Source organism: Sinohyriopsis cumingii, chromosome 9, assembly GCF_028554795.1.
Source record: "Sinohyriopsis cumingii isolate HCF-2022 chromosome 9, ASM2855479v2, whole genome shotgun sequence".
In the NCBI taxonomy this organism is placed as follows: domain Eukaryota; kingdom Metazoa; phylum Mollusca; class Bivalvia; order Unionida; family Unionidae; genus Sinohyriopsis; species Sinohyriopsis cumingii.
In genome coordinates, this window is record NC_142969.1 from 118,352,189 (window position 1) to 118,368,174 (window position 15,986).

Below are 15,986 nucleotides of genomic sequence, written 5' to 3' on the forward strand. Positions count from 1 at the left end.
AAATATTTGCATGATATTACGAAAGCTGAAGCTACAGAGAAAATATATAAAATAAAACGTGGTAGTACAATAGTTTTAACTTATACACAAGAAATTAATAAATAACTCACATACCTCTGCAGCTGAAGATATGCAAGTCCTTAAAGTATGTGTTGACACCTTTAGATCTCCCCAGCATGTGAGCTGGTTTGACCTTTAAGGTGACTCCCTGGTGTTCTGAAGTAGTTTGTGTTTTGGTGTGGGTTTCCATGTCCACACAGTTTGTGTTACGAATTTTTGTGTTTAAAATAATAATAAAATTTGTATAAAATAAGTGTAATTCTGTCAGGGTTTCTCTATGTTCTGTTCATAAAATCAAAGAGTTAAAATTATCCCAAAGAAGCTTCTATTTATGTTTCTTTTCCTTTGCCTGGGCTGGCAGTGGGCCTGGATACTAACCTCCCTTGCTAAGAACTTAGGATTGTACTACCTCCCCCAGGAGGGGCCGCGAGTGGCCGAGTGGTCTAAAGCGCTCTCCGTTACGGATCACTGCCATCTCACCTCTGTCTGCGTGGGTTCGAGTCTAGGATTCGGCTAATGTGGGTATGTGAGAAAGCTTGCCAGTATCTTCTCGTGGGTCGGTGGTTCTTCCTGGGGTTTTCCCGGATTCTTCCTCCACCATTAATACTGGCCGCCATGCATAGCCTATCGTGTGCTGAAAAATGGCGTTAAACCCCACAACAATAGCAACAACAACAACAACAACATCCCCCAGGGACTATTAAGTCCCAGGGCTGGATTCCATTCGTTTTGGTCCCAATAGTTTTGTATATTAAGAGTGACTCTGCCAACGTCTTTTTTGTCCTTGTGTTATGCAGTTGTGAGTACTTTGTTGTAAGTGTTCCCTTTATCTGTAAGGACAGCTCTACTTTGATCAAATATTTTATAGTTTTTTTGCTTATCCACACCTATTTGTGTTGTAATACATTTTGAATGTATGAGATTAAAGCTGAAAATAAAGTATTTAATGTTGAAAAACAGTAAAATGTCTATGTGTTTTGTGTTTTTGTTTAGCGAGTGCATGCACTGCGTTGTTTTAATTGTGTTCGGATTAGTTTATATGCCTTAGCATATTGTGATCAAATTGTGTTCTGTGACCTTATTGCACCTTGGCGCAAAAAGCGGATTGAAATTTTCCATCACGCGGACGTGTTGGAAAACACTGTTGGTATGTAGTTAAAGTTTATATAGTAACAAAATCAATTCTTGGTATATGGTTATATATTAAAATGCAAATAAATTAGAAGAGAGAGTTATTCCCCTATGCTATTTAATAGTAAAAGACATTTTGTTTGAGTTGTTGTATCTAAAAAATTTGGAAATAATGGGTAAGTGTTGCTTCGGCAAATTGAAAGTTATACCGAGCTACAATAAGTTTGAAGGGAGAATTGTTCCCTTAATTTATTAAAATATAAATCCAAGTTATTTGAGAAACAGATTTGGAAATAATTAGCAAGTATTGCTTCGGCAAACTGAATGTTATACCTAGCTACCAATTTATAATATGCCTTATCATATTTTGATCCAACTGCGTTTAATTTTCTTATTGCATCTTGGTGCCAAAAAAAAAAGAAGGAAAGATTGAGATCGTCGATCACGCGGACGTGATGGAAAACACTGTTAATTCGTTATACATTGTCAATTCGTAGTTTTGGATCGTAAGACGAAAGAAACAAACATTTCGGAGGCAGAGTTATTCTCCTAAGCAAAATTTTAAAATAAAACCAAGTTGTCTGAGTTATTAAATTGAAATTTTGAGTTATTTAATCAGTGGTTTTTGGCAGATTGAAGTAGTTTAAATGAGTTTCACATTTATGATCAAATTCAAAAAAGTTGAACATTGGATAATTTTGAAAGTATTTCATCAAAGTCTTCATTCAACTAATTCTTCTTTTCTCGAGTTCTTTTTTCTATCCATCTGGCTCCTGCCCTTTTAACCACCATTGTTTTCCTGATTTTTCTTTCTCTTCTGGGTGTGGCTCGGTTATAGAGTCTGTTTTGCGAGGTATGCTTTAAAAGAAGTACTGAACAAAGTTCAATTCCAAAGTCATGAAACTGGCTCCATTTCTTTAGAGCTTTCTTTATACTTCACAAAAAGTATTAAGTAATGTTTTTAGTAAAATCCCGTATCCTAAATCGTTATTCTAAGTCAGAGTCCTTGTTCATTCCATCCTGAGTCAAAGTCCATGTTCACTCCAATTATGGTGTGTTCCTTTTGTTGTTTTGTAGATTTCATTTCCTTAGAAGTACATTCCTTTAGAATTTCTATTTTCCATTATTTTGGATCAAAGTCCTTGTACATTTCTTTATTCGTCCTGTTCCTTTCGAATTTCCATTATTCTGAATCAGAGTCATTGTTCGTACCATGTCTGTTCCGGTATAATGTGTTGTTGCATCACTATAGTAGACCGCTCACTGACAAGACTTCCGTATTGTAAAGATTTAGTCTTACGGTGAGGCATTTATGCACAGACGATGCCGCAATACATAGTCTGTGCGCTGAAAGTATTCGGTTCTTATCATCGAAAGCACTTCACACGTGCTGCATAGGATGAACTGAATTTCACTGTTTCGAAATCTTTGTACAGTATGCATAAATCACCATCGGGTATCGTTGTATGCAAAAGACGAAACCCGAGTACATGTATTTAATAAAAAAAGGATTTATACAATTCTGTGACATGGAATTCTTTGGAAATTTGTAGATATATGTGTTTAGCAATTTGAGATAGGGATACCTTATTGTCTTAAGTGTTCGGGTCGTGTTTTGTATTGCATGACCTGAAGTACTAATATTTAGCTTCGAAAATTTACAGGTAAATCACACAAATGTGAAACAAGAAAAACCACGCAAGTGTGAAATTGGAGTTTCGTGATGTGTTGCCATTGGATGATTAAGGACAAAGTTACTCTATCATATACGCGCTAAAGAACCTGTCAGTTGACAATGTTAGTCTTGAGGTTCTTGGAAATAGGGGAAAACATGGACTATCAAGTCACGCTCATGCAGGTGATTGGTTGGCCTCGACATAAGACCAAAAGTGTGCGACAGTATTATAAAGATTTCAAGCTTTTTTATTCTCCCAAAGGTAGTGATCTGCTGGGCTGGCTTTCGAGCAATGTAGTTTAATCCAGTCAGTTAAAATAACTTGTGCTGCTTCCCGTGGGTCGCCGGTTTGTTTCAGGGGTTTTCCCGGGTTCTTCCTTCACCAATTATATTGGCCTCCATGAATGGCCTATATTGTGCAGAAAAGTGGCGTCAAACCCTATAACAACAACAACAACAGCAAATTGTGCTGCTAGGTTTTATTCGGTATCTTAAGATCTGGTTTTGAGACAAAAATATCATCAACATAAGCATTAAAACTGCTATTGACGATTAAACTGCACAACCTTTTACGATCCACTCGAGCATACGTTTCTTTAAATATTCGCACAAAGGCCTAACAAAGGAATGTGTCAAAATGTTTTAGATTGATGGGTGAATGTACTCCCAACAATAGACTTGTTTAATGTCGGTGTTTCTCTGTTTGCTTTTGTGTAACGGTTTGCACTCATTCCGAATGTCGTTGACCTTTTCAATTGCACGCTAGAAGAAGAAAAACAAAACAAGTCCGATATAGATAATGACCATTTTGAAGCGCCCTCAAGCCCATGGTACTTTTCTCGTCAGAATAACTTCAGAGTGTCACAATGAATATATAACGTATATTAACTAACAGCAGAGCAAGCAGTAGTTGTAGACCATTTAAATTGAATAATTTCTTAAACTTGCTTCAATAAAAAGTTGCAGGAATGACATTAAAAAAAAAAATGGAATAATATTAAAAAATTAATAAATAACCTTAAAAATGAATTGTGGATGTGTTTTTTGGAGTGTTGAAGCTTTGTCGAATTTTATTTTCAAGACATTTATGTCACTCTATATTCTTTGCACATCCAGCCAGATGTTTGTCTTCCAAATATTTACCAATTTGGAAAGTGTCACAACGATTATCTCCAAGTTATTTCAACTCGCATCGGAAAGAGACGAGAAAGTCCCGGATAGGTTCCCTCGTATACGGACCCCTTCAGCTATATCTGCGGGACACAACATATTTCTCAGATGTATGTTAGCTTGGTAATTTGCAGAAAAATTGTACAATTTGTTGGCAACAAATTTATCCGCAAAAAGAAAAAGAAGAGAGACACCACTACCTCTTGGGACCACCTCTGCTATTTCTACGATTGGATTGACCGTAGCATTTAACAAGACGTTGCGAACAAAACAATAGTTCCAGGAATTCACAACTTTTCGGTCAGTCTTTGTTTCATAACTAGCAGAGGAGGTCAGAATGGCAGCTATCGACACACATTCCAGATATTATCTACACGACTAAGTTTCGAATGGATTATCATTATGTAACAGCAATGAATGAGAACCAATCAATCCAGTCTGCATCAGTATTCGGTTTTGCTAAAGACAAACCTATGCCATCAAGTGTTATCATCGGGTACATTTTCATGATACTTGTCTATTTTTAGAAACGGTCCTTTATCTTCCTGTTTTAGTCAGATAATTATTGCCCATTCAGAACACCTCGGCTATTTCTGCCAGCCCAAAACATGTCTATTGTCTCAGATGTACGTAGCGGCTGTAATTTACAGAAGAAGCAAAAAATCAGTTTTTTTTCGCCGGAAATTCCTTTGAAAACAGAATCCGCATTTTATTCGGACCTCCTCGACTGCTTATACGATGTGAATGAAAAATAATTCCATGCATTTGTCAGATAATGTCCCGATGTATTTATTATACGTTACTCAAGAATGGCAAATTTGAGCGTCTCATTTCAAAATAGGTAATTTTGATGTAATGTGCCCCTCAAAATAAATAGTCATTATTATTTCATTGTTAAATTTTTTGATCAAATGTGTGTCTTGATTGCGCTATACCCCCCCCCCCCCCAAATAAAAAATGCAGTGGAACCAACGGCTTTGAATATTCAAACTTCGTCCTTCGATATAGCGTTGGTGAAACTTTACCAGATGTATGTATGTATGTATGTATGTATGTATGTATGTATGTATGCATGCATGCATGCATGCATGCATGCATGCATGTATGTATGTATGTATGTATGTATGTATGTATGTATGTATGTATGTATAGCTATATAGTTCCGACTAAAAGTTAAGATCTAAATTTACATCGAACGGTAGGCACGAGTTTGACTGCGTTACATGAGTCGATAGAAAAATTTTAGCAAGAAGAGTATGGTTTGTAAAACAGTCGAAAGCAGTGGATAGATCCATAAATAATGCAGTCATAAATGATTGTTTAAAGCGATTATCCAGTTTTCTACAAGACTCATTGACACGGTTTGACAGTTTTTTTCAAGACTCATTACTAGATTTGACAGTTTTTGTTTTGCAAAAATCATGTAAATGTTTGAAAAATAAGAATTTTGTAATCTCAAAAAGATTCTCATGCATTTTTAGATAGGATTTGTAAGGTATTTACCACGTAGATAGTGTCAAGTTAGATAGGATTGGTAAGGCATTTACCAAGTATATAGTGTCAATTTAGTCAGAAATTGACAAGGTATTTACGACATATATGGTGTCATTTTAGATATGATTGATAAGGTATTTACGACGTATATTGTGTCAATTTAGATAGGAATTGACAAGGTATTTACTGGGGGTGAAACGATTCATCGATATATCGATACTTTAGCTGAAACGATACACGTATCGATACAAAAAACGGAGAACCTATACAAAACGATACTCACCGTATGCATGTTATTTAAGTCTTCAGCAGTCATGAATAATTATTATTAGTTGCTTTTTATTCTGTAAAATTATAATCCATCTGAAGCAGCATTTGCAGTCACAGTCACTCGTGTTTGTTAGTAAGAACGAAACAGACTATTTGAGAATACACATTCGCCGTCTACAAGTTAACACAAAGTGACATGGTTCGTAATCTGCCCCCTCCCCATTCCATGCTAATTATCTGAACCCAGAAGTATGTTCAGCATATACTATACATTCCAAACATGTTCCACATGTATAATGAAGTACTTTACTCATCATTTATGAACTACTTTAATGTGAAGTTTCTACATTGAACTGTATCTTGACTCCTTTGGTCGATTTGAAAACTACGCTACCGGTGTGCAATATGTCACACCGTATTCTCATTTGTGGCTATTGCTTGTTCCGGTCCAATGTTAAACAACAACCACCAATCAGAAATCAATTTAGCTTATTCTCTGCGTGACAAACAGGAAGTATTTGCAGAGCAACAGAGGCTTCACGGGAACGTCATTAGATATGTCAAGTACTTATCCGGAGATGTTGTCAGGGTGTGCCATTGCGCCAATCGTGCAAAATTTGTACGAATTGGTAGGCTTAGAGAGCAGTGAAACGTGAAAACTCCCGCAAATTCGTTGAAAGTCCCACATATGAAAATGTGCTCGGCGAAGTATACAATTTTTATTAAACTGTTCTTGTCGCGATATTTGTTTTTCGGATGGCAACTATTCCACATCTGGGTTATTCTAGCACGACATGAATAGTTGTAAAACTAAATTTGATTAACACAGTGTGTCCAGGAAAAAGCAATATGGCGTAGTTTGAAACCATTCATGAAGTAAGTTTTAACGGAGATACCAGTGGGTGATTTTGAGCACGAAATGGTGATAAATACCAGTCAGATGTACATGCTGGATGCACAAAAAATAGACGGCATTACCCTTTCAGTGGTATTTAGAAATTAAATGTACAAAGGGCAGATTAATGAGCCTAATTAAAATACAGACAATTTTTAAAAAATATAATGCAATTTTCATTTTTTTTAAATAATCCGTTTCGCCCTGCGGATCATATGCTGCAAAATCGTATGCACGTCTCCATATCAAGGTATAGATAAAGTGAATAAAATAAGGGTAAAAAAATTAAATTAAAAAGTAAAGATAGTTTTTTTAATACCACTGTCTGCACGACCATTGATGGACTAAATACCCTTATTCAGCATTAAGGAACATATAAACATTTTGGCAGAGTAGTCAGCAAACTACTGATTTAACAAAGGAAGTTTATGTTAGTGAAAAATCCTTTTTTGGAGCAGATGTATCCAAAAGATAATATATGTGAGCTCTGGAAAATTGTTCATAACAGTCACAAATATCAGTTTCCCAAAATATTCAAGCTGATAAAGCTAGCTAAGTATATGCCCCTTCAGAAAGAAGCACAGAGTAATACTGATACAAAGAAAAGGAACAGAGAATGCTCAGAAATAATTAACAGATTAATGCTTATACAACTAGAGATGACATCTGTCAAAGATGTTGATGTCAGTAGATTTGTAAGAAAGTGGAGCAGGAAGAGAGAGAGAGAGACATATACTGAAGTTTAGATAAATATTGATATATGACCCTTTCTTCCTACCAATCTTTTATTTTTTGGATAAAGAGGGAGGTCTCTCTTCAGATAACATAATGTCATCATCTCTCTTTAAATTGTACATGATGAATAAATTTAGAACTTCTATTCTGTATGCAGAGATACACCTTCGCCAGTAAATGAAGGTGCTGATGGAAAAAATGAAATTAGCATAGAATGAGCTATAGGGCAGATATCAAAATGCTCAAGTTTATCACATTGTGTAAGTTTAAATTTTTTTTTTACAATAGGACTGGATGTTGTTAATAGTTTTCAGTCTTTACTAACAAAACAAGTACATGTGGTTGCAGCAGTCTTTTGCATCTGCAGGAAGTAAAGTTTGATAGATTTTGTTGGTATTCAGTCTAACTCCCATGCCCGAATTTGTCCTATGAGAGTTTCCTTTGCAAGAGGAAACTGTTGAGACATGGAATTGGTAATAAGATGTTTTCAAATCATCCATATTGTACAAAACAAAGGAAGATAAATGGAGCTACCATAAAATGACCTAAAACGTTGAATAAAACTCACTGCAGTCAACAGGTAATCTGTTTGAAAGTATTGTTGATATCTTCTCATTAATGAGAATTGCATATAAATATACGATAACTATATGTCTGTCTGTAGTTTGCATACTGAAAATAGGACCAGAATATCAACATACATGAAAGGACACCACCTACCTTCCAAAGATGGAAAGACCATAAAGTTCATATGTATATCGATATGTATCGTATCGCAGGCTGCAAATCGTGAATCGTATCACCCCTAGTATTTACCACATATATAGTGTCAATTTAGATAGGAATTGACAAAGTATTTAAAACATGTATAGAGTCAATTTAGATAGGACTGATAAGGTAATTACGGCATGTATAGTGTTATTTTAGATATGATATATAAACTATTTACGACGTATATAGTAATTTAGATATGATTGATAATGTATTTACGACGTATATAGTAATTTAGATATGATTGATAATGTATTTACGACGTATATAGTAATTTAGATATGATTGATAATGTATTTACGACGTATATAGTGTCAATTTAGATATGACTGATAAGGTGTGTGTGTGTGTGTGTGTGTGTGTGTGTGTGTGATTTGGATTTTTAACGTAGCTTTAAAAGATTTGAGTCATATCGCTACGATGTATGCGATGTGGCAGTTTATAGTGATGTCTAGCACCGGGGCATCATGCCGTAGACATGTAGCACGATTTCCCATCCAGTGCCATTATCGTGACACCAGGCTGACCAGTCCTAACGCTAACCTCTTAAAGCTGAGCGCCAAGCGAGGCAGCTGTTAGTACCATTTTTTAAAAGTCTTTGGTATGACTCGGACGGGGATCGAACCCACGACCTCCCGTATTTGAGACGGACGCTCTAACCACTAGGCCACCGGAGCGGTGATTGATAAAGTATTTACGACGTATATAGTGTCAATTTAGATAGGATTGATAAGGTTTTATGACGTAAATAGTGTCATTTTAGATATGATATATAAGGTATTTACCACGTATATAGTGTCAATTTTAGATATGATTGATAAGGTATTTACGACGTATATAGTGTCAATTTAGATATGATTGATAAGGTATTTACGACGTATATAGTGTCAATTTAGATATGATTGATAAGGTATTTACGACGTATATAGTGTCAATTTAGATATGATATATAAGGTATTTACCACGTATATAGTGTCAATTTAGATATGATTGACAAGGTATTTACGACGTATATAGTGTCAATTTAGATATGATTGATAAGTTATTTACGACGTATATAGTGTCAATTTAGATATGATATATAAGGTATTTACCACGTATATAGTGTCAATTTAGATAGGAGTGGTAAAGTATTTACCACATATTTAGTGTCGATTTAGATAGAAATTGACAAGGTATTTACGACATGTATAGTGTCATTTTAGGTAAGGTATTTACGACTTATCTAGTGGCAATTTAGATAGTATTTGTAAGGTATTTACAACGTATATAGTGCCAGTTTAAATTGGATTGATAAGGTATTTACCACGTATATAGTGGTATTTATCTTTAAGGCTGGTTACTTTTGCTTTCTGAACACTTTCCAGTAAAGGCTTCCTTTTGTATTGGTAAATGTATTACAATTGTTAAGTGTCTTAATGATACTGACTTACCTAATACTAAGAGTTTGAATGATATCTGGTGACTAATGTAACCTTGCTCACATGAATACAACTAAGGTCAGTCTTTAAAATGTATTCCCTGCTATTTCAGGTTACCAGTGACAACCAGGTTTTGCCGATAGAAAGCATTCCAGGTCCCAGACACGTACCCCTGATTGGCACTATTTGGCAATATTTCCCTGGTGGTGAGTTTATCATTGTCTATAATAATGTTTGATATGCAATCGAGAATTTCATCCATGTGAGTTTAAATGGGCGAATTTTAATAAATGAATAATACAAATTTCAAAGTTAATGGATATAGCGGGTGACAGAAAATGATTTTTGTTTAATATTTGTACATGTATTTTAATTTGAAAGGTGGCAATTTATAAAATTTAAAATGGACATCTAAATTGTATTTCCCAATGATATACACGTGCTACTTCTATCGTTTGCCATGTTTCCTAAAGTACGAAATTGACTTGAAATCGAGCGTGAAGTAAAATTAAGAGGTGTTGATATGTGTTCACTGTGTTTTGAAATAATATATTACAAGAAGTTAGTCTCTTGTATATTCGTCTCGCTTTAGAATGAAACCGTGTTATACAAATAAGTGGAAAAATGAATGTTGTAAATGCAAGCTTCAAAAGAATCATGCCGTATCTTTCTTTCTCTCTCTCTCTCTCTCTTTATATATATATATATATATATATATATATATATATATATATATATATATATATATATATATATATATATATATATATATCGGTAAAAGTTTAATTTTGTACATCTTTACACCTACCTATGGAATGTCCACCTGTGCAATCCTTTCACATGCAGTTCTTAAACCTACTATTGCAGTCCTTGCAAATACCTATAAAATCCTTGCAAATATCTATGCAATCGTTACCTCAGCAATCCTTACACCTACCTATATAGTAACTGTACTTACCTATGGAATCCTGGCAGCTACCTGTGCCTACCTGTGCAATCAATGTGCATACTGATACAATTCAAAGACGTACTTATGCAATCCAAACACCTACATATTAAATCATTATACCTATCTTTGAACTCCTTCTGGTTTTTGTAAGACTGGTCAATTTAAATTTAAGGTTTATGTTTCCTTCTTGGTCATTACACGTTGTATTTTGACCATACGATTTACAATGAGCATAGCAGAAATTATACATTATAATTATTTTTTACTGATAGTATTGTCATTAAAAACAGGTTGAAACATTTAATTAACTGCCACTTAAACAGGCTTTTTATTTTTTTGTAGTTTTTAAAACTCAAGCCGAAAATGGCTCAAAAATATTTCACAACATTGATGGCACAACTCTTTTTAATATTCTAAAGCACACGCGCAGGTGTCTTAAAACTATGGCATTTATCTAGTCAAACCTCAACTGTACAGCTACATCTTTTGGGGCTTAACGTGATAAAATATGGATCTTTTGGTCCATTTTTGGTTAAGTTTTGAAAACCAACATAATATTAAATTGCTTGTTCTAGTGGCAGCCAATTAACTATTTATACATATTCGTCATTACAACAATGCGATGTAGGTACTCTTCTCAGTTAGAATTAATTACTATGTATAATTTCTCTTGTGTTCATCTGAAGAAGTATAGACACAATAAACGGTGTAGTTGTCAAAAAGGGCGCATAAACCGTAACGGCCAGTAGATGTATTATTTTATGTATACATTCGTTGCACAAACTGTAATATAAATGATTGCTGTGTGTTTTCAGTCTAAAATATTCCTCTATCATCAGCTAAGTTTAACAGCATCTTTTAAATTTTATTTTTAAGACCAAAATTTCGTGCGCTGTATGCTCTATTAGCTCTTCAAACGATGTGTAAATGCCTGATAATGTTTAACTAATAATATAACCTATTTGCCAGGTCGTTTTCATGGAATGGACTTAAAGAGTTCCATGGCGGCATTGTACAAACTTTATGGGCCAGTTGTGAAAGAAAGTCTGCCAGGAGGGATAACAATTGTGCACGTGTTCCACCCCGAGGACATGCAGACAGTTGCACGAGTCGATGGTAGGGCACCGACCCGACAAGCATTTCTCATGTTGTCTCAGTACTATAAACGGAACCAGCTAATGCCAGGGTTGATAACAAGGTAGAGAATATGATTTGGAATATCTTTCATCTGTAATAGGGCAGGTTACGAATTAGGCGGATGTGATGGCCTCGTGCCTAAAAATAGCCCCACGTGCGCAGTGTCTTAAACCCTACGGACAAGCTCATTAACATGGTTGCTAAGTTGCAATAGGTGGCGTTAACTGAAGACGATTGAAACGAAATTATCTTACATTCTAATAGGAAATGCTATTTAGTACACATCGATATGGGTATATCAACACAGTTCAGAGAATGCTATTCACACTAAACTGAATCGCTGTGAATGCTATTCAGACTGCACTGGATCGCACTAAATGCTATTCACACTACATTGAATCGCTGTGAATGCTATTCAGACTGCATTGGATCGTTCTGAATGCTGTTCTGACTGTACTAGATCGCACTGAATGATATTCACACTACAATGAATGCTGTGAATGCTATTCAGACCGCACTGGATCGCTCTGAATGCTATTCAGACTGCTACAATTATCCAGAAAACAAAGAAATGGGAGCATATTTTAAATACCAAACGTTTTTCATGTTTTTAAGTCGCAGGGTCTGGTGCAGGTATACCGAGCTCGTCCATTTTTCTGATGCATAACAAAACGCATATGTTGTTATTGCTGTTATATGGTTTAACGCCGTTTTTTCAGCACAAGATATTCTATACAGGGCTGTCAGTATAACTGGTAACTGGTTGAGGAAGAACCCTGGAAAACCCCGGGAAGAACCACCGACCCACGAGAAGCTACTGGCAGGCTTTCTCAAGTACCTCATTAGCCGAGCCTGAGACTCTAATCCACGCAGACAGAGGTGAGATAGTAGTGATCCGGAACGGAGAGCGCTTTAGACCACTCGGCCACATGGGGCCCTCAAACGCATATGTAGTTGTATGCATGTGTAAAACAAGTAAGCATTTGTATCATTATTAAATTTCAATCGCCGTCTGAGCAAAGCATTGAATTTAACAGTTTTCGCAAAGCATCATCTTAATAATGTAGCAGTCCCATTCGCTTCAAAATGCACAGACAAATAAAAGAATATGGAAAGACACATTGTAAAAATTAATGTAGCCGAAAATAATATTTTAATTTCATGGCCAAAGTCGCAGCTGTAAGAGACAAAGCTACATTGTACTAATTTAGATATAGGCATTACAATAAAGGCAAAAATAAGATACGTCAAGTTTAAGCTTTATGTGTGTCTCTGAAACATTTTGAGGTATCTAAATTACTTTCTATTTCATTCTATTTTATAAACTATATAGGGCCCTGGGACGCTGAGTGGTCCAAGGCGCTCTCCTTTACAGGTCACTAACATCTTAACTCGGGATCGGCCAACGTGGGTATATGAGAAAGCTTGCCAGTAGGTGCTTGCGGGTCGATGGTTCTTCCCAGGTTTTTCTCGGGTTTTAATCCACCAGATATACTAGTCGCCATGTATTTGCATATCAAGTGCTGCAAAACATAGCGTTACACCCGCAACAACAACATAAGCTGTAAGCAAGGCTTGTGCAAACTTTGAAAGCATCTGTTTAAGACTTGTACCAAAGACATACGTTATGGGGAAAATATTTTAATATCTATGCATATTTTGACCCTAAGGATGTAATTAGTGTAGAGGCTAGGGCTTGGCTACAGCTCCATTTTCCGAGGACACCTTGCGAAAAGATTTTATTGTTTCTCACGAATATGCATAAACTTGATTAATCAATATATGCTAGCTTGTAAACATTTCGTGAAAAGTTGGCCCAGCATGAAGTTTCATGCTGTTTGAATGAACTAATAAACGATTGTCTTCTAACACAGTCAGCTGATCGAGGAAAATGTCATTTCGCTTGTTTTAGTGAGTTGTTGACATCCTAATTTTGATTATACATATTAATGGTCAACACGGAAATCTTGTCTCAGTCAACCACGGGTGAAAAAGGAGCATAGCGGGTTTTAGTTTGAGGCTTGCGACTTAAAGAAATTCAAAGAATCAAAATTCATTTACAAAAGAAAGATACAAGGAAAATATATTTTAGATTCATTGTAAGTTAGTTTTGTAATTTGCAAGGTTCAAAACATTTTGAATTGACCCATTAATTAAACGGATTGCTTATTGGTTGGAACTGATTTAATAAATCGTTTAGCTGATTACTAAATCGCTCGATTGGTTTACTAAGTATTTATAAGTAAATCATTTTAACCAAAAAGGAATTCGTTCAAACGGATCTCCTAATTGTTCTAACAGGATAACAAATCGTTCTATCTAATTACGGAACCGTTATAAAGGATTCCTAATGGGAGACATTCCCGTGAGGTAATTTCTCCGTTCAAAAGAGGTGGTTCTTTTTCTCTCTCTGTCTCTTCCGTACATGCCCGTACCTAAATATTTCACGTATAAAACGAAGAACAGGTACACTTTTATGTGAAGGCAACGTCCGGTTCATCTCGGGAAGAAAAAAAAAATCAGTATAGATGCCTTCAGAACTGTGTGATTGGAAAGCAGCGAGAACTAGCATATGAGAGAGAGAGAGAGAGAGAGAGAGAGAGAGAGAGATGAATATGTCTTTTGCATCATAAAGAGCTTTACAACTTTGGATTAAATATTAAAAAGAGAAAACAAAAAAAACAGTCTCCTCCATTAAATACGACACAGAATTACAGATCAGCGACCAGACTCTTTCAGAATTGTATAAATAAAAAAAAAATAATACGAACTCAAGGTAGATTGAACATTTTTAATATACGGGGTCAATTATGTTCAGTTCTTTCCCTTTAGGGATAATAAAAACATTGTTTTACGGGCTCATTAAAATTGGGCGTATCGACATTACGATTTAGTGCCATAAATCCAATGACTGAGCACCCAGTTGCAATACAATATAGCTCTTAACTTCTCATTACGATCCAGCACGATTTAATTCTGAATACTTGAATGTGATGTAAGCGATAAACAAAGAAGCTATGCCATTGATACATTTTATGATATCAATGGTTCATTTTAAATAACAGAATCTAAGTGCTTTAAGAAACAAATGAAATCAGAGCATATTTCTCAATCATCGATAACAAGTGGGGTTAAGAGGAGCACTGTGAGGATAGATTAAATAATCAATTAGGAGCACTGTGAGGATACATAAATAATCAATTAGGAGCACTGTGAAGATACATTAAAAATCAATTAGGAGCACTGTGAGGATACATTAAATAATCAATTAGGAGCACTGTGAGGATACATTAAAAAATCAATTAGGAGCACTGTGAGGATACATTAAAAATCAATTAGGAGTACTGTGAGGATACAATAAATAATCAATTAGGAGCACTGTGAGGATACATAAATAATCAATTAGGAGCACTGTGAGGATACATTAAAAATCAATTAGGAGCACTGTGAGGATACATTAAAAAATCAATTAGTATGTCAACCAGTACATAATTCTGTATCTTTATCTATCAATGGATCTACTATTTTTGCATACATTTCCTGTTTTATTTAATACTAATTTCGGATTATATAAACTGGTTGCTGCTGAATTGGAGTTATTAATACATTTGAACTAAGGAGTTCGTATCGACCGGAGTCGACTGTAATTTTTTTTTCTTGTGTCTTTGCTTTAAAACACAAATATGCTACGGGAAGTGCTGAACTTTCGGGATTTGTAAAGTAACTCAATATCCACCTCCGACCCCTTGTAAAACGATAAACTAATCCTTTTTAACGATTCAGCAATCCGATATAACGAAGTACTAATCTGTCGTAATGATATCAGTGGTTCATTTCAAATGAAAGAATCTAAATACTTTAAGAAACAAATTAAATCAAAGCATATTTCGCAATCATCGATAACAAGTGGGGTTAAGAGGAGCACTGTGAGGATACATTAAATAATCGATTAGGAGCACTGTGAGGATACATTAAAAAAATCAATAAGGAGCACTGTGAGGATACATTCAAAATCGATTAGGAGCACTGTGAGGATACATTAAAAATCAATTAGGAGCACTGTGAAGATTCATTATAAATCAATTAGGAGCACTGTGAGGATACATTAAATAATCAATTAGGAGCATTGTGAGGATACATAAATAATCAATTAGGAACACTGTGAGGATACATTAAAAATCAATTAGGAGCACTGTGAGGATACATTAAAAATCAATTAGGAGCACTGTGAGGATACAAAAAATAATAAATTAGGAGCACTGTGAGGATACATAAATA

The 15,986-nt window shown here is 35.2% G+C and overlaps 1 protein-coding gene and 1 non-coding gene across 2 annotated transcripts in view; one reads left to right on the forward strand and one right to left on the reverse strand.

The window, feature by feature from the left end:
- The window catches only part of LOC149792543 (putative cytochrome P450 CYP44), a 54,303-nt gene that overhangs the window by 19,026 nt on the left and 19,291 nt on the right, over positions 1-15,986 (forward strand). Inside the window, exons 3-4 of the mRNA XM_089971193.1 lie at positions 9,735-9,828; positions 11,541-11,769. Of these exons, the coding sequence (XP_089827319.1) occupies positions 9,735-9,828; positions 11,541-11,769 (323 nt within the window). The remainder of the gene's footprint in view (positions 1-9,734; positions 9,829-11,540; positions 11,770-15,986) is intronic.
- Trnal-caa (transfer RNA leucine (anticodon CAA)) lies at positions 8,806-8,878 on the reverse strand. Its single transcript has one exon. It is a non-coding gene; the product is annotated as a tRNA-Leu (tRNA).